This window comes from Mus pahari, chromosome 1 (genome assembly GCF_900095145.1).
Source record: "Mus pahari chromosome 1, PAHARI_EIJ_v1.1, whole genome shotgun sequence".
Classification (NCBI taxonomy): domain Eukaryota; kingdom Metazoa; phylum Chordata; class Mammalia; order Rodentia; family Muridae; genus Mus; species Mus pahari.
The window spans coordinates 88,628,876-88,649,249 of record NC_034590.1 but is presented as its reverse complement, the minus strand read 5'-3'; the positions used below and the strand labels follow the sequence as shown (position 1 = coordinate 88,649,249).

Genomic DNA, 20,374 nt, shown 5'->3' with positions numbered 1-20,374 from the left:
AAGAAAGGATACGGGGAAGTGAACCTGTTTAGAAAAGTTCTTTGGAGCAGCTCTTGTCTGTGTTGTGTGGAAATCAACAGTTCAGTTCACAGGCTAGCAGTAGCAGCTCGATCCACTGGCAAACACTTCACAGATACACCAGCCGTCCAGTTTGGTAGAGTCAGGATAGCAAACATGAATCAGCAGTGGTGGCACCGCCTAGCAGACACAGCCAGGCCTCAGCCTCAGCTGGAGTCAGCAGGAGGAATGCAGTTCTCAGCTGTGCCTCTCTCAGGGAAGTGAAGATCAGCAAAGATTCAAGCCCACAAGCACTGCACAGCTAGCTGTACCAGTAAGCCAAGCTCAGGCTCCATCACTGTTAAGTCCTTTTACTCCCTCCAAACATCACATGTCCTCCATGGATCTTGCCTCAGCACATGCATCCGTCTCTGCTGACATCACTCTGCCAATCAGCCCGAGTCCTAGGAAGTGGCAAGAAGCTGAGGCACACCACCAGAAGTTTTTTGTTTTTTGTTTTTTTGGTTTTTTTTGGTGCATTTCTCTCTATGGAGTCTCAACAAAAAGGAGCTCAGCTATGCAATATAAAGCTGACCAATACATGTGTGTCATTAGCGAAGAATCCTTCATCACGTGTCCTTTCATGCGCTTGCTTTACAAAACATCTTTTCACTTTATGTCTGCTTCAGGAAATGTTCCTTCATGTGTTTGCCCCAGCAAAACACCATCAACTGACTTTCCAAAGATGCCTTAAGTTTCCACTTCAGAAGAACAAATATTATGGGAACAAGATAAACAGATGGATGCAGAAGCCAGGGTAGCCAGGCAGGGCTTTCCAAGTGGGGGCAGGAAATGGGGACTGATGGTGGTGAGGAAGCAGGTGAATACATGGCTCTGCATGACTATGCACAGCTATGTATGGCAAGAGCTAGTCCTGAGTGGTCCTGCCTGTTGCACAAGCCCCTCATTTCTACTTTGCTGCAGAAGTTTTACTGAGATGAATTCACACGCCATACGACTCATAGACCTAAAGCAGCCAACTCAATAGCTTTAGCCAATTCACAGAACCATACAATCGTGCACACTATTAATATTCCAATATTCTGTTCCTTGGAGACAAACCTTGGCCAAGCATAGTGCTGCATGACTGTAATCCCTGAACTTGGAAGGCTGAAACAGGAGGAATGAGAGTTTAAGGCCAGTCTGGGCTACATATCAAACCCTGTCAGAGAAAGGAAGGATGAAATGAAGGGAGGGAGGAGGAGGGAAAGGAAAAGAAAAAGAAAAAAAGAAAAGAAAAGAAAACCCAGGTGTGCTGGTACAGGACCATAGCTCCAATACTTTGGTGGGGGTAGGAGGATCCTTAGCTACATGTCAAGCTCCAGGTCAGCCTGAGCTATAAGAGCTTTTATCTAACAGCAGCAAGAGAAAGAAAGGGCCCCCAGTCCTCCTGCCCCTCCTAACCCTAAGGCCTTTGGCCTTCCATGTTCTGCCTGCTCCAGGCATTCCACACCATATGCAACAGGGGCCTCCTGTGCCCAGCTCTTATCGGTGGTATGTTTTTTTTTTTTTTTTTTTTTTTTTAAGGTTCTTCTGCTTTGGCTTCTTCTCAGGGCTGCTGTCACTGATTCTGACAGGTGTATTTTGAAAGAGCATCCAGTCCATCCCCTCCCTCAAGGCCTCTTGTCCTCGGGAGGAAGGTCTGCTGGGAAGAAAAGCTGTGAGTCTCCTAGACTGACTTGTCTCTATAGAAAGTCCTTCTTCATCTTCAGCTCAGCTACTTTCACAACTGTGACCCAGGGCAAATGATTTAACCTCTGATACACAGTTCCCTGCCCCATGAAGCGTGGAAACACCACATGGAAAGTGTCTGCTGGGTTCCCTGGTGGTTGAGGCACACGCCTTTAATCTCAGTATTGGGAAGGCAGAGGCAGGAGGATCTCTGGGAGTTCAAGGTCAGCCTGGTCTACAGAGCTAGTTCCAGGACAGCCAGGGCTACACACACACACACACACACAGACACACAGACACACACACACACACAGACACACACAAACACACACACAGTTTGTAAAAACAAACAAGAAGATGAAAGGAAGGAAGGAAAGGAAAGGAAGAGAAAGGAAGAGAAGGGAAGGAGAAGAAAAGAAATTCAAGCATTTATGGGAGCAGAGGCCTTTGCAGACACCTAGTGTATAAGAGCTAAGGGTCTTGGTATGCCTGTGGGTTGTGTGTGATTTCTTTCTTCTCTTCCGTTAACACTAGCTTGCTTTTAGGAGGAGTCACGTCTGGGTGTGACACACCCAGATATGGATACAGAAAAGGTACTGTAGTCTTCCCAACTTAGCCAACTTCGGCATCTGATACTCTTCAACTCCGAGACAGGAGTCACATACTCAAGAGCAACGTTTTGTAAGCTTTAGAGCTGTGGCCATGGACATATGGAAGCAAGCATGCAGGGCATCCTCTATTTTGTTGGTACGAACATTCCCTGCCTCACCCAAGAGCCTGCTACCTGGTACACTGCAGAGCTGGACCTGGGGCTCAGACCTTCTACATTTTTAATCCATGACATGGCTTCAGTGAGAAAGGCCTCACAGAGGAAGGTCGCAGATTCACAGCTATTACTGGGATTCCGTAGCTAATCCATAGTATTCGGGCTTTGCTGACGTGGCCACAACACATTCTCCACTAAGAATGAACCCACATCATCACATTCTCTGGCTGCTAGCCAGACACAGCCTTACAAATCTTCCCCGGGAGGTTTTCATCTGTGGTACTAGAACCACAGCTGTAGGTAAATTACCTAGAATCAAAACTGTATTTTGGGAAGGTGGAGGCAGAAGGCTCTGGAGTTCAAGGTCACCCTCAGCTACACTGAATTTGAGGCCAGTCTGGGTTACATAAGATCTTGTTTAAAAAAAAAAAAAAAAACACACAGACAAAACCAAAATGAAAAACAACAACAACAAAAGCAAAGCAAAACATAAAACATCAACAATAAAGACAAACACAATGTTTAGCTGACTAAAATGATGCCAATTATCTACCAACTTCTCTATGCCAGCCGTCTGTCCAACACCATACATGCTATCACTATTGTACCTGATCACCACAAGAGACGTCTGTGACCAGTCCTAATTGCCTGCATGCTTCATGGGGGAAACTGAGTCTCAGGTCTAAGAGTCATTCGCTTTTGTCTCTACTGACAGTAAGAGGCAGAACTCTGGTTCTGGGAGAAACTCAATGTCAATGTGTTTATTAATAGCAACACACTGTTTCCAGATGTTGGAATCATGGTTTAACAATATAACAGTCCCCTTTTGTTGACCACCTAATATTAGCTACATATTGTTTTGGATTAATGGCCATGCAGCCCCTCTAGAGTGAGGGTGGTTCTTATTATTACCATTGCCATTCCTTTGCTACAGAAATGGAGTCACAGGAAGGTTAAGACAATTGCTCTAGGTTACCAGCTGGGAGATGGAAGACCTAGTCCATCTGGTTATATTAGTTACTGTTCCCATTTCTGTCACAAAACAAAAGCAACTTAAGGACAGACTGGCTTCCTCTGGCTCACAGCTACAGTCCAGCATGGCGGGGAAGTCAGGGCGCAGAAGCCTGAGACACCTGATGCAGAAACAATCAATGCTGGTGCTCAACTCCTCCTGTTCCTTTCATTCACTCCAAGACCCAGCCCATGCAATGGTGCCACCCCCAGTTAAGGATGGGTCCCCTCCAAAACTCCCTCTCTGAATGCCCAAAGTTTGTTTCCATGGTGATTCTAAACTCTATCAAATTACCCCTTTTTATCAACCATCATGGGCCTTCCCCAGGTTTGTAGATCTTACAAGAGACTTCCACATTCCTAAGTATAGAACAGAATGCTAAACAAGGCAGGGACAGAGTGAAGCCTCAAATGAGGTTCATTTGCATAAACAAATTTAGTATTACACTTTAAGGCTAAACCATTAAAAAAAGAAATCATCTCTGACTGAACTTTGATGCCAACAGAACAGTGTGGGCCTGCAAGCATTACAAGAGAAGGCATGTCCCACCCAGGCAGAATTTAAAGGAAAAGATATATATATGTGTGTGTGTGAAAGGTGATGTCATCCTAACATCCCCACACACTGGTGAGTCTTAAAAATAAAATCGATGGAAGGAAGACATGACATCATTAGATGTCTCTGAATCAAATTCTTATTTTTTTGTGGATTAAAGTGAAGACCAACTTAACATTTGAGAAGAAAAGAGAGGATAAAATGTATAAGATTAAAATTGAAATGACAGCTTTTAGATTTACAGATATATTTCTTAATAAAAAGCTATAGCATCGTGAAAACAATGACCTCATTTAGAATTACAACTGAGGCATGATCATTCTTATTTTACAAGTAGGAGAAATGAAGCACAAACATGACATCACCCACTCAAAGTTCCACAGTGAGCTGAAGGCACTAACTATAAATCTACACAACACTGTGAATGATAATTCACAAGTTTCTGTGTGTGTATGTATGTGCATGCATGTGTGCATGCTCCTGTGTCTATGCATGTGTACTCCCATGTAAATGCATATGTGTGTAAGCATGTGTGTGCATGTTTGTATGCGTGCTTGTGTGTGCATGTACATATATGTGTGTGCATATGTCTGTGTGTGCTCCTGTGCATGCATGTGTGTGTATGTGCACGGATGTGTGTGGTGGGGGGGGTGTGCGCGCGCGCATGCGCGCGCATGCCTGCCTGTGGTGGGAATTAGTCCAGGGCCTTTCACAAGCTATGCAAGTACTATTGGGCCATATCTCCAGCCCAAGAACATTTCTGAAACCACAGGGAAAGCTTATCTGCAGGACTTGTCATACTGTGAAAAGATAGGTCCTGGCTCCCATGCCTTGCCCCAGGCTGCTGCCCTTTCCCTCTAGGAGGAAGAGCTGCTCTAAATGGGGGGTAGTATTATAGTTTCTGAAAAGACAGTGCTCACTGGATGCCACATAGTCCTTTTTATCAGTGAGATCCAATCTCGGCTTCAAGAAGGTGTAGTTCCAAGAAATGTATTTAATTGTGAGGACACAACAGCCCTGTTTCCTTTCTTGCTGTGGCTTCTAGGAAGCTGGGAGCTAGGTTTCTATTTACTGTGGGAACACAGGGAAATCATACCTGACATTGCATAATGTAGGATGGACAGGCTTTGTTTCTTTTGGACTGGAAGTTATGTGACAAGTACTTCTTCCTCTTGTCTCTAAGAAACCTGCAGACTGAAGAGGAGAGCACACCCCTTCTGTCGCAGTGGCTAACCTCTGGGGATCTGGCGTGTGTGTGTGTGTGTGTGTGTGTGTGTGTGTGTGTGTGTAGTGTGTCACACACACAATAGATTCTGATCTTATGGGAACAATTGCTAAACAATTGCTATTATTTTTGTTTTGTTTTTTGTCTGCCCCCTCTTAAATTTACAAATAAAATGTGGCCAGCAGCCTCTAAGGTGAGACCAATATTTAGGAACAAACATCTGTATTAATGCACCTCAAACTGTTCTTTCTTTCCTTCTTCTTTAGATTAGCCTCTTTGAGAGTCGCATATGAGATATCCTGTATATAAGATATTTACGTTATGATTCATAACAGTAGCAAAATTATGGTTATGAAGTATCAACGAAATAATTTTATGGTTGGAAGCCCACAGTTCCAACATGAAGAACTGTGTTAAAGGGTCACCGCATTAGGAAGGTTGAGAACCACTGCTTTATATAAAGCTTCCTAGGGAGGGGGGGAGGTAGCTTGGTTGGAAAAGTGCTTGCTACACAAGCATGAAGATCTGAGCTTGGTCCCCTAGAACCCACATTTAAAAAGCCATGGCAGGAACTCAGCAATGAGAGACAGAGACAGAGACAGAGACAGACAGAGACAGAGACAGAGACAGAGACAGAGACAGAGACAGAGACAGGCAGATGCTGAGGTTCCCTGAGGCTCCCTGGCCAGACAGTCCAGCCTGCTGGGTCAGTTTGGGCAAATAAGAGACCCCCATCTCAAACTAAACCAGACCTACAAGCAATGTAAGATGGACAGCCCCTGATGACAGCTGAGTCTGTCCTATGGCCTTCATCCACATGCACACACTCATGCATCTGTAAACACACAACTAAACCGGTGAACATATACATATACACACACATACATACACACACACATACACACACACACACACACACACACACACACACCATTTTTAAAGCTAAGCATGTTCAGAGGCAGCCGCCTATCATCCTCATTATTTTGAGCATGCTTAGAGGTGTCCGTATCTTTAATCTTAAAATTTGAACTCATGTACTTAAGCTAAGGATGCCCTAAATAACCTTTGTCCCTTCCTGAATTGCCTAACAGAGACGCTCAGGAATGCACTTGCCCCTAAGTCCCTATAGGCAGACACATAGGCTTTCTGAATAAAAGCCCCATGCTTATTCATTCAAAGACAGCACTACTCTGGAAGTGACTCCTGTGTCCTCCGTACCTGCTGCAGGGAATAAATCTTTCTCTACCCTTTGATTTCTTGTCTGTGCTTATTTTGATCTTGTACTCATCACAATATGAGCCCATTGGGTTTGGTGAGGGATACTCACAGTCAGAGAACACATGAAACCAATCACTGACGAAACACAACTAAACCCAGGCTATTATTTGGGATGAGATTTTTGACTGAGTCTCGAGGTATCTTTGGACTGCTCTGGCTGAAATTCTGAAGACACACATTTAAAAATAATCTGTGCACCTGTCCTGCTGGTGAATGAGTGGAAAACTTCATGCTGTTTCTGTCCAAGGAGAGAATGCTGTTTGGGACAGTAGCCTCTGCCTCTGTAACCTGAAACCCAACTGCAGGTGACCAGAACAGCTGGCATTCCTCCCTGAGACTTGCTGTCTGCAAGAGGCTGCTCCGAGAATACACAGTGTAAATACCGGAACACAGCATGGTGAGAACACCTTAGAGTCCTGTTTGCTAGGGGGATCTCTCTACACAGACTTTTAAATGAAGCTTTTAAATGAAGCTCAAAGCTTTTGTTACCTGGCAAGACTTTACTCTTCCTTTGTTTGTTTTGCAAATTTAAAGGACAACTTACTTGCGCTTAACAAAAGATGCCGCACAGGAGGTGTTTGAGGCATGACAACTGTGTCACCTTGGCTAGTGAAACCTTGTTTTCTGACCCTCCATAAAATAATTTTCTTGGTGCCGGCTGAAGGGGCAGACGCTCTGGGTAACTCAGGGAATAAATACCAGGCTGTGGGCTGCTCCTCTTCATTCAGTTCCAACCCAGATTCCTCTATGGACACAAACCCAGACAGCAAGAATTCCTGATAATAGGAAACTAGATATGCCGTATGTCATGTTGAAGACAATGGCTGAGAAGTTTGAGTCTGAAAATAAAATCCAGGAGAGCAGCTCCTAGAGCTGGCTCCAGCTCAGTGGGAGAGTGTCCTCCTGCCTCGGATGTGTGACTCTGCATTCCAGCTACAGCCCCACAAGAGAAAACAGAGAAGGGAGCTTGTCTGTGCATCCATCCTAAGAAAGCAGTAGAACATGAGAAAATGAAGACTGATGGGAGCTTCAAGCTCACAACTGTTCACACATGTTGAGAGTGGACACACACGTGTGTGTTCACACATGTGAGGGCCAGAGGCTGACACTAGGTGTCTTTCTCAATCACGTTCCACCTTAAGGTTTCTCACTGAACCTCCAACTCACTGATGCTAAAGAAGAGCTGGCCAGCAAGCCCCAGGGTTTCTCCTACCTCAGTCTCTGCAGAGCTGGGATTTCATGTATGCGCCATCTCCCCCAACTTTTATGTGAGCACTGGGGAGCAAATCCAGATCGTCTTGCCTGTTTGGCAAGTCCTTGACCAACAGAGCCATCTCACTGGCCCCATGGCAAAGTCCTTAGATCTTTCTGGCCTCTATGTCTTATACTGTAAAGTGAAACCCAAGAGCTTCATGCCTCAAACACATATGTGTAGACCAATGATCTCTGTGATGCTTTGGGCAACACAGTGAAGGTAATGACAGCCCCACCTGGAACGCACAGAGTTTAAGGTCTGTCAGTCAAAGGAAACAAACACCAAGTCACTCAAAAGCACACAGCTATCTCGAAAATACTACTGAGACAGTGTGAAACACTCATGGGTACTATGCGCCTGGACTCTTTACAGCTGTATGTGACTGGTCCTATTCTGAATGGGAAAACTGAGGCCCAGGGAAGTCAACTAGGGCACAGCCTCATGGATGGAGGTGGCAGCCAGAGTCCTGGGCAGCTGTGCCATTACGACTGTCTTGCTTTCCAACTGGCCATGGACTATGGTGTATTTTAATTTTTCTCAAGGGCCATTTCAGGGTCTCAGTATACATCACAATTGAGCACTACAGCATATCAGGATATTTACTGAAGACCCTGCCTTGCCCTAGGCGAGCCTCCTGGAGTCCCTCCTTGCCAGGTGACAAGGACACACAGCAGGCAGCTGTGGCAGCAGATTCTACTCTGCACTCAGTCCACTCTATTCTTCCTGCTCCACTGCAAGCCAAGCCCATCAATCAAAGAGCAGCGATCAACTCCGGAGAATACGGAGCAGCAATAAATAGGTGCACTGTGCTTCCTGTGACCTTTAAAGTGATTAGAGTCCTGACTGTGTCCCAGTTCTGAACCAAAGTGAAATGGCAGTTGGACTGAAGAAAGGCCAGGGCTGAGCCAGTCCAACAGGAGATGGAGTAATTACTGAAGCTGCAATTCTCCCTCCCTCCCTCCCCTCCACTCTCCTCCCTCTCTTCCTTCCTTCCTTCCTTCTCCCTTTCCGTCCCTCTCTTTTATTTCTTGTGTGTGTATGTATGTTACATGTGTTCCCATGGGCATGTACACATGTTCTCTTGCGTGTGGAGGCTAGGTGGAAACACTGGGTATCTCCCTCAACCGCTTATTTACCATACTGAGACAGAGTCTCTCACTGACCCCGCAGTTCACCAATTAGGCTGGGCTGTCCCAACAGCAAGCTAGAGAGAGCCTGCTGTCCCACCCGGCAGCACTGCACTTGCCTGGCCGTGCTGCTCCAAGCTTTCTACTCGGGTGCTGGGGATCCCACTCAGGTCCCCATGTGTATATGGTAGGCACTTCACTGACCGGACCAACTCTCTAGCCCCTCCCCCTAACTCTCTTTTACTTTTAAACTTTAATTTACCATATATCCACAGTAGGAAAGACAGAAAAACAAATGCCAAAAAAAGGGAAGGAAACCAGAAATCCTACCATGATTGATACACTGATATTCATTCTGCTATGTTCTTTTTCCAGTACAAAAATATACACATAGATAAACAAGGGGATTTAGTAATACAAAATACAGGCTCACAGATGCCCCACCATCTGCCATCTGCAAGCAGGGGAGGAGTGAAGGGGGGAATAGGCATGTGTAGTGAGGTGGTGTGGTGAGGTGAATCAGATGTTTGAGAGCTTGCAAACTCATACCTGAGGCCTGAAGGCCAGGAGCCCCAAGGCAAGGGGATACCAGTGTTCTGTGTAAATAGTTAATCCAACCTTCCTCACTCTTTATCCTCTTTAGGCCCTCACCAGTAGAGAGGCCATCTGTGTGTTCAGCCCACCAGTTCACACTCATGTCTAACTTCTAGAAGCACCCTCCCAGCTAATGCATTCACCAGCTATCCGAGCATTCCCCAGCCCAGCTCAACTGGCACACAAAACTGCTCATGACAAAGAGGAAGATGGAAATGAACCTACTGAGGTTCACACACACACAAGCAGTTGGGGAGAGTGTGTTGCCATTAACATAGTTCCCCAAATCACAGTTTGTTCTTGGATTCTCATAGCTAGAAAATAAAAGCCCTCGGATACAAGGTGACACAGAAGTTGTACTCCAGGGAGAGAAATGCCATGTGAATTACATCCTGTAGACTCCAGTTGCCAAGCAGAACACTCAGGCACACATGTGTGTGCACATACATTCACACACACATGTACCCACACCCACTCACACTCAGAGGCACACATATACTCACACAAGCACATACTCACATATACACTCACAGAGGCACACACACACGCACACACTCACACTCGTATGTGCACGCGCACACACACACACACAGACGAATTCTGCGGACCTCCTTTGTGAGCTCAGGATCGGCTTTTTCCTATCCAGTGTGGGCTGTGGAGCCTGCCACTCACTCCCACCCAGCGTGGGCCATGGAGCCTGCCACTCACTTTTCTGCTCCTGCTTGGCCCAGAAGATCTTCACCCGCTGGCGGATGTGTTTGTCCTCCCGCAGCTTCTTCTGCCACTGCCGCAGCTCCTGAATCTCAGGGTCACAGCGAACCTGGAAAAGCACAGAGCTCAGCTGGCCCCCTTTCCCCTTATGTCCAAGCACCCCTTTACAAGTCTGCATGGGAAAGCCTTCTCAACCAACTGGATGTACTGTAAGCTTGTAAAATTCTTTTTTGCAGCACTGGGCCAGTGCTCTACCACTGAGCTACACCCCATCCCTGTTTTGATGTATTTTTGATTCTCAGAAAACACTGTTCTTACTGAATTATCTACACTCTAAACTATTCATTTTGTACTGGAGAATAAATGATCGTGAAGACTTGCCATACTAATGCTGTTGAGAACATTCTAGATTTGTGCTGTCCCATAAAAAATATACCATCTAATTTAAAATTTTCTCCATCTCATTTGAAAAAAAGCAGATGAGGCTTTAGATAATATATTTTATTTAACCTAAATAGTTAATTAGCAACATTAATAGCCGTTAATTATATCCACTCATTAATATTCAAAATCTTGTCATTTCAACATGTAATTAATATCAAAATTATTTATGATAGGTATACTTGGTAGTATATATCTATAATCCCAGCACTTTGGGAAGCTGAGGCAGGGAAGATTGTGACTTCAAGACCAGAATGAGTTATAGAACAAGACTGTCTCCCAGCTCCATTTTATAGCCCTCAACTGAGTATCCTCTTCCTTCTATATCTGCTACACCTATACCTGCACCTGCACCTGCATCTGCATCTGCGTCTGCATCTACACCTGCATCTGCATCTACACCTACACCTACACCTGCATCTGCATCTGCATCTGCATCTACACCTGCATCTGCATCTACACCTACACCTGCACCTGCATCTGTATCTACACCTACATCTGCATCTGCATCTGCACCTACACCTGCATCTGCACCTACACCTGCATCTGCATCTGCACCTACATCTGCATCTACATCCACTCGAGTGCTCTATCTACTATTGAGCATTAACCAGCAAAGCCCTGGCTCCACCCCAATACCTGATTAACAAGAAGTGGTGGCAGATTTCTGGAATCCTGGCATGCAGGAGGTAGAGGCAGGGGGATCAGAAATTCAAAGTCACCTTCCAACTACACAGAGAAGTTGAGTCCAGTGTGGGATCTAAGAGACCCTGTTACTCATTCTATTGAGATAGGAATGATTAGACCCATTCTAAAGATAAGAGAACTAAGCTGAAAAGAGAGCAGATAGTATTCCAGGAATGGGTGCCTGTGCAGAAGTGTGCTGGCGTGATGTAGTGCTGTATGACCAAGTTGACTCTTTTTCACGCATCTCTATTATTTTATTATGTCATGTAAATTAGTTATTTATTCACTTTATATCCTGATTGCTGTTCCCCCTCCAATAGTTCCTCCCCTCACCTGCTCCCTTTCTCCTCTGAGAGAATGGGGGTCCCCCTGGGTATCCCCCCAACCCTGGCACATAAAGTCTCTGTAGGGCTAGGTGCTTCTTCTCCCACTGAGGTCAGACAGGACAGCTGAGTTAGGAGAAAGGATTCCACAGACAGGCAACAGGTTTAGCAATAGCCCTGGCTCTGAGTTGTTCAGGACCCATATGAAGACTGAGCTGCATGTCTGCTACATATGTATGGGGAAGACTGGTTCCAGTCCATGTATGCTCTATCGTTGGTGGTTCTTCCCCCAACTCTTCCATAAGAGTCCCCAAGCACCATCTAATGTTTGCCTGTGGAGTGATGCTGGGTGGAACCTCTCAAAGGACAGCCATGCTGGGCTCCTGTCTGCAAGCATAACTGCTAGGTATTGGTACAGGAATAGGCAGGTTGATCAATGGCATTGAATCAAAGACCCTGAAATAAGCCCACATACCTATGGACACTTGATTTTTGACAAAGAAGACAAAATCATACAAAAAAGATATAAAGAAAAAAGAAATCATCTTCAACAAATGGGGCTGGTCTAACTGGATGTCTGCGTGTAGAAGAATGCAAATAGATCCATATTTATCACCCTGTACAAAATTCAAGTCCAAGCGGATCCAAGTACAACCAGCATATCAAGAAGATCAAAGAACCTCAGCATACAACTAGATACACTAAATCTAATAACATACAAACTCATCGGTACAGAAGACAACTTCCAGAACACCAGTGGCTCAGGTTCTAAGATCAACAATTGATAAGTGGAACCTCATGAAACTGAAGAGCTTCTTCGGTAAGGCAAAGGACACCATCAACCAGACAAAACTGTAGCCTACAGATTGGGAAAGGATCTTTACCAACCCTACATCTGACAGAGTGGGCTAATAACCAGAATTTATAAAGTACCCAGAAAGTTAGACACAAACAACCCAAATAAAAAACGAGGTACAGCTAAACAGAGAATTCTAAAAGAGAGTAATCTCAAATGTCAAAAAAAAAAAAAAAAAAAAAAACACTTTAAGAAATGTTCAAAGTCCTTAGTCATCAGGGAAATGCAAATCAAAAGGACCCTGAAATTCCATTTTACACCTGTCAGAATGGCTAAGATCAAAAACTCAAGTGACAGCACATGCTGGCAAGGATGTGGTAAAACAGGAACACTCCTCCATTGCTGGTGTAGTACAAACTTGTACAATCACTTTGGAAATAAATTTGTCAGTTTCTCTGAAAACTGGGAAGAGATCTACCTCAAGACCCAGCTATACCACTCTTGGGTATATACCCAAAAGATGCCCCACTATACCTCAGGGGCACTTACTTAACTATGTTCATAGCAGCTTTATTTGTAATAGCCAGAAACTAGAAACAACCTAGATGTCCTGCAACTGAAGAACAGATTGAGAAAAATGTGATATATCTATACAATTGAACACTATTCGACTATTAAAAACCAAGCAGACTCTTAAGCACAGCCTTTATCTGCTTCTCCATCCCCAGACACCTTTCCATTACCCTCTTGCTGGAGAAACTGCTTGGCAATAAGCTGACTCCAAGCCTAAGTGGTTAACTGTGATATCAAGTTTATTTTGAAAGAGAAGTTAAAGTTGCTGAAGACCTACAGGTGAGGAACCACCACAATAGCCAAGGAAGTTGCCATGGTAACATTTACACAGTGCTTAAGATTAACTATTAAGGATGACCACTTTGTGGGTTCCCTTTCATGATCAGCTCCACTCATTAAAATGAAGCCATCGCTTTATACTCTGGGGAAGAGTTCCATGTGTTGGGATTAGTATGTGGATCTGGGGGAAGCACACACTAGATGCCAAGGCCAGTGGTCTCCCAGATAGTGGCTACTACACTCATCGTTCCTGGGCTCCCAGATGCCCAAGGTGCAGTCTGCTTGTGCTTCTCATCTTTTAGAACCCATAACTTTGACTTGCTGGTCCACAAAAAAGCAAGCGGTGAGATGAGGCAGAAGCAGGGCAATTAGAAGCTGCAGGGGAAGCTTGGGTGCATACAGGAAACAAGTGAAGGCAGCACAGAAGCGATCAGGGGACAGCACAGCTGGTCCAGATAGGAGCTGCCCCCTAGCCCTAGAGATAGAGCCATCCTATGGAAGCCATCTAGGTAGGGGTCCATCTCCTTTACCAAGCTACAATTGGATCTTGAGACTTCTAAGGCTACCCACGCATCTGCCTCCCCCAGGGCACAAACAGTTCCTGAAAGGACTGGGCTGAGTCAGGTTTGGCCTTCGGATCCCTCCCTGCTTAGAGCCACTCTTTTCCATTTTCTGCCTCCTCTCTCAGTGCAAGGCCCACCTGTTATCTCTTGAAAGTGTGTTGCTATTGTCTCTCTTGGGAACATCTGTGAGTTACCAGTAGTCCTGATGGTTGTCTTTCTACTTAATTGTGGTAAAATACACACAACATAAATAGTACATTTTAACCATGTAAAGTACACTTCTGTGGTGCTAAGTACATTCAGAACATTGTTCAACCATGTCCACTCATCCAGTTCAAGAACGCTCTTATCAGCTCAAAAGGAAATGCTGTAGCCATTAATCAGGACTTCCCGATTCTCTCTTCTCCCCACCCTGGCCACTAATCTGCTTTAGCCTCCAGAGTTGTCTGTGGATTTCCTTATTCGGGAGATTTCAGATAAATGTAACTGTTTGCCCATGGGCTCTTAGTGTCTGGATTCTTTCACTCATACAAGGCTTTATGATTTACCCCAATTCCTTGCTACTTAGCATCCCACTGTATAGCTATGCTATAGGACGATTATCCATTTGCCTCTTCATGGACATTGGAGTTATTGCCACCTTTTACTATTGTGAATAGAGTTCTGTGAGGACCTGCCACACCACAGTTTTGCTTAAATATACATTTCCCTATAGTTGTTTGACTGTGACCTACATCACAAACAAAAACACCTGTTTGCCACAGGCTCTGCAGAGAGTACAGTGTGGGCTCCTCTGTTGGGACAGAAGCCTTTCTTTGACTTTCTTCTTTTTGCTGGGCACCACTGACCTTGGCAGAATGTTGTTGCTGCTGCAGCAGCCTTGTTGGTGAGGCTCTCGTTGCCAGGTGATCCTGGAGCACTAGAGAAAGCCTTTGTGAGCTGGGGAGGACAGGCACCCATTGAACTGGGCTAATCCCACTGACTATTGTCACAGTTAGGCAAGCGCTTCAGATGGCAGGAGTTGTGCCCATCAGCAAATACCAGGGCGCAGCATGGTGTTAACACGCAGCAGTTTCCCTTCCCCCCACCCTCACCCCCCATCTTCCCACCACTTTGTTTTTGAAGTTACCGTAGGGAGCCAGCTTGTTTTTCCAGTGTGCACAAGAATATGACTGGTTATGGACTTGAGTTTGGTTCACAAATAAAACAGAAGTTTCTTGATTCCAGTGTCAATTCTTATTTTTTATTAATTAATTAATTTTGGATTTTCGAGACACAGGTTGTTAACAACCCTGGCCAACCTGGAACTCAATCTGTAGACCAGGCTGGCCTCTAACTCATAGAGATCCACCTGTCTCTGCCTCCTGAGTGTTGGGACTAAAGGCATGTACCACCATCCCTTGCCAGGCATCAATTTTTATTTGTTGTGATTTGTTGATAGTTACTTATCTTGCTTTATTAGGGATCAAACCCAGGGCTTTTTACGTGCCAGGCAAAAGCTCAACCATTGAGCATACATGCCAAGTCTGGCTATCTGGTTTTTTGTTTTTGTTTTTTTGTTTTTTGTTTTTTGTGGTTTTTTTGTTGCTTTTTTTAATGCACCTGAAACTATCTAATTCTATCAATTATGTAAGATTCTGATGAAGGGCTATTTAGAAAACCATATTAGTTTAGAAAGCCAGCTCTGGGCTGTGGAGCTGGCTCTGTGGGTAAAGCACTGGCCATGCTAAAATGAGGACTTGAGTTCAAATCTTCAGAACCCAGGTAAGATCTGGCATGGTAACACCCACCTATAACCCCAGTACTCCTACAAGATGGGGGCAGCCCCAGCAGGGTCCTTGGAAGTTGGCATACCAGACCCTCTTGCACACAGCCACAAATGACAAAGAGTTCTGTTTCAAACAGAGAGGAAGGCAAGGGGTGGCACAGGAGTTTGTCATCTGACCACCACATGAACACTGTGACAAGTGCATTCCCTTCCTTCCTCCAGCACACAGACACATGTGTCACATATATATAAACAATGGGAAGCAGAGGGGAGGGGAGAGGAAGGAAAGAAAACCCCAAACCGACATTCTGAGACTGAACTTAAGCTCTGCACAACCTTGAGTAAGTTGCTTGCGCCCTCAGAGCCTCAGTTTCCTAATCTGTAAAATGGAGTTGGCACAAAACCAACACCTAAAATGCTAACAAAACCCTTCTCTACATAAGTTATCTTTGTGTTAATCTTTCTTAAAATTAACTAGCAAAGAAAAAAATGGATTTATCTGCTATGGGGAATCCTCCAATTGCCTTGGTTGCTCAAAACCAAGAGGCAGAGGAGCCAATGACTCAGAAGTATGGTCTCCTCCCAGGAGTTTAGCAAGCGCTGAGCACATACGTGATTCTGTAATTTCACAACACTGGGCTCTGGCCAGATGGTGCAGAGGTTCTGGGGTTGGGTGGGGTGGGGGAGGAAAGCAGTGGCTGCTGGGATTGTAGTCACCTTCACAATCTCTACTGCCCAAGTGCTCTGAGCTCACTTGTTTGCCTTACTTCTTGGCAAAACAGACAATCACATAGCAACAGCTGCCCTGGCTTATTCCCTAGAGCTTTCCTAATTGCCTTGAAGGAAAGTGCTTAATCCATTATAGTTACTGGAAGGATGCTGGAGAAGTAAGGGAAAGGATCGGTCCTTCAGTGACACTCACAAGTGCCAACCCTGGATTTGGCATGTGATGTCTCCCAGAAGGTTCTTCTGACGTGTTTGCCAGGGCCTGACATCCTAATGATTATCTGAGTGGACTTTACATTCAAGGAAGGTCAGTTTGCACATGTAGGAGAGAGGGGTGGGCAGGGAGATGTTTGCAAAACTCCTTCCCGCTGTCTAATAAAAATCCCAGAGCTCGTAACTAGCAAGTTCCATTTTCTCTTTGTAGGAAGCTTGGAGAGGTCTTTTCAGATCTCCGGCAAATCCCAGTCAGAGCAGAGCAAAGTGGCTTCTTGTCGTAGATGTCACTAGCGTTTAGTGGTCGCTGACATTCACCTACACCATAGAACGTCTCAGAGTTGCTTAAACTAGAACCCTGCTTTGGAGCAGCACTATCAGCCGTGGGTGCTGGCACATCTGTGAACAATCAGCTTAGCCAGTGGGTGTGAATGGCACTTTAAAACTCTAATAAGGGAGCAGGGAGATATGGCTCACTGGATCAAGTAGCAAGAGTGTAAGGATGAAGACCTGCATTTGGACTCCCAGCCCCATGTAAAGTCAGGCACGGTGACACATGGCTGTACCCAGCACTGGAAGGCAGTGTGCTGGAGAGAGATGCCTCCCTGTGGAACTCTAGGCTCAGTGGGAGACTCTGTCTTGAAAAATAAAATAGTTGTTTGAGTCAAGGCCTGGTACTTTTCTATAGGATAGAGAAGATTCTAGCTGATTCTTGACATGTGTGTATTGAATGTGCTTAATAACTCAACAGTTTTAGGCATAATGATCTTTCATTTTAATAAAAGTTGTATGATGAAAAAAAAAGGTGTACAGCAATGGAGGAAAAGGCTCAATACTGACCTCTGGCCTCCACATGCACACATACATATACATGTACATATGCGCGCACATGTACATGTATACACACACAAACACATTCATACACACACTACACATACATGTACACGCACAAAAAAATCTAATGAGTAGAAAATAGCATGTATTCCTTTATTGCTAAGGGCATCTTTATCCCTATGTGTTTAAAATGGTTGGTCACCTTTTTAAAAAATATTAATTTTATTTTTTCCTTTTTGCTAGAGCGAACCACTTGGTTCACTGAGAACCCAGACTATGTGGGAGTCAAGTTAGAACCAGTCACTACACCCAAGGCTGGGGCCTCATGAGGACCTGTATCTGTCCACTCTGCTGGATTTTGTTTCTTGGACTAGTTATCTATACACAATATATGATGGATGCTGCAGGCAACCGCGCTACCACTGTTACAGCCTGGAGAAGATGTGAGGTTTTTTTGTCACACACAGCGAAGTGAAGTACACAGTGGCCTGGAGATGCCACCCTGCTGCTCTTCTACAGGCAAGGAGGTTCCTTCCATGAGAAGTGGGAAGAAGGACTTTGAGGATGTTAGTGACTCGCAAGGGGCACAAGCTGGGAGACAAAGAGGCTGGGAAGCAAAGCAGAAGATGGCTCCCAGGAGCTGGCACAGTGAAGGAAGCAGTCTCCGGAGGGTAGAGGATGCTTTGCTTGTTGGGTCACAGCCATACCCCAGGGCCTCCTGCATCTTTGTTCCTTGGCATTAATTGACCATAATTGATATGCCTCAGAGCCTTGTTGAAGGCTGTCTGCTGAGTACCTGTCTGGGTATCAATGAGGAAGTTGCATGGCTTGGGTCCTGGATACCAGAGAGGCCGCCTTTTATGGATTAGTGATTATATGGTACCTCTTCTCAACTCTTTGCTTCCCTCTTTGTGTGGGTCATTTTGTATCTTCTGAACCTCTGGCATTGAGGCTATCCTTTTGTGACCCAGTCTGGAAACCATGGGAGTTCTCTTGCCTGTTTTTATTTGGAATTCTTCATGCTTTTACATATACTTCTTCTTTCCTAGTTTCTGGAGCATCCGGTTTCTGTTCTCCAGTTGTTTCTTTCCATTCACTTAATTCCCATTCTTTTCTTTATTTTATTGGTTGGCTGGGTTTTCATTTGGGTTTTTGTTGTTGTCATTGCTATGTTGTCACAGGGTCTCACTATGCAGCCCAGATTGACCTCATACTCTATTCTCCCACCTCAGCCCTAGTCTTTCACATGTGGAATGCATGTGTGTAACATCATGCTGCTATATGCCCAGTGTGGTAGCATATGCCTGCAGTCCCAGCATTTGGGAAGCCGAGGCAGGAGAATCCTAAATGTGAAGAAGCCAGCCTGAGTTACATAGTCTAATCTAAACAACAATAATAAAGCCTCCCCTCATCCCCCACTCCGCTGAGACAGGGATTTAACTTACTATGTACACCTGGCTAGCCTTGAACTCACGTAGACCCTCTGTCTCCTCTCTCAAGATCTGGGATTAAAGGCATGCACCACTGCATCCAGCCTTGAAAAGCTGTCTTACTGGGGGTTGGAGAGATGGCTCGGTGGTTAAGAGCACTGACTGCTCTTGCAGAGGTCCTGAGTTCAACTCCCAGCAACCACATGGTGGGTCATGACCATCCGTAATAGAATCTGATGTCCTCTTTTGGCCTGCAGGCCCTATATACAAATAGAGCACTCATATGTATAAACCAATAAATAAAATCATTTTTGAAAGTTGCTATAATGAAATAAATTAATTAAAAGTAAATTGTATCATAAAAGTCTCCTCCCTTGTGACACAGGACATGCAATGGCTTTAATTCTAGTATCCTTGCTCTTGCCTTTCCTGGTACCACCCGACATTTTGGCGTACTGCTCTTTCTCGGGCACTTACACCTGCTTACAGCTCTGTCTATATGGTTTTCCTACACCTCCTCCCCCATGGGTTCAGTTCCCTCTGTTTAAATGCAGCTCCCAGGATTTCTTTCAGGAGGGCGTTTGGGAAAGGAGTATTTATAGCTCTTGAGTGATGGGTGAGTGGGCATGTAATTCTAGGTTCCGTGTTGGTTTTCCCCTTGATCAGCAGACACTACACTCACTGTCTAGGGCATTTACTATGGCTGATGAGAAGTCTATAATTGCTCTCTGGCTTTTTCTTTGTAGGGAATGTGCTGCAGGGCAGCTTTGAGGATTGTGTGTCCCGTGGCTTTGCCGTGGAACATTTTGGATGGCCTTGCCTTTATCCAGCTCACTCAGGGTTCATCTTTCAGTGCCCTTTACAAATCTGACTTCTCCACTATTCTTTCCACTGCCATGGTGAAATCCCTAGGACACTGACACCTGGCCATCTCATCTTGTTTCTCAGCTGCTCTTCCTCCTCCTAGCCCCCAGCTTCACTCTCTCTCTCTCTCTCTCTCTCTCTCTCTCTCTCTCTCTCTCTCTCTCTCTCTATGTCTTTATTCTCACTAACTGCTCCTTCAGCTGTGTCTATCTGTTGGTTAGCACATATCAGAGACGTGATCCACGGATCAGCAACCTCCATACCCAGGCAAGCCTGTGAAGTCAGCACACAGCAGAGGGTGGGTCCAGGAAGCTGGGCTTTAACAGATTCCGTTACTGCTGATGTACACTGAAACTCAAGGGGCACTGCTTGTTTGTGTTCTGGTTTTAAATATTTTTTCTCACTTGTGTGTGCAGTGCCGGGGTTGGACCTCTGGCCTCAAGCAGGTCGGGCAAGTATCCCGTCAGAGTCATCCTTGCCCATTCACATGAGTACTTTCCTCTACGATCAGCACACTTAGTTCTTTTTCAAATCTAAATTTCCCCTGTTTTTCATACTGCCTTGTTCTTCCAGCGTGGTCTATATTTTGTTCTAGTAAATCTATATAATCACTATAAACATACTTA

At 45.1% G+C, this 20,374-nt stretch overlaps 1 protein-coding gene across 1 annotated transcript in view; it reads right to left on the bottom strand.

Annotated features, from left to right (window-relative positions):
- The window catches only part of Iqck (IQ motif containing K), a 115,897-nt gene that overhangs the window by 18,717 nt on the left and 76,806 nt on the right, over window positions 1-20,374 (bottom strand). Inside the window, exon 8 of the mRNA XM_021200146.1 lies at window positions 10,249-10,360. Coding sequence (XP_021055805.1) covers window positions 10,249-10,360 — 112 coding nt within the window. The remainder of the gene's footprint in view (window positions 1-10,248; window positions 10,361-20,374) is intronic.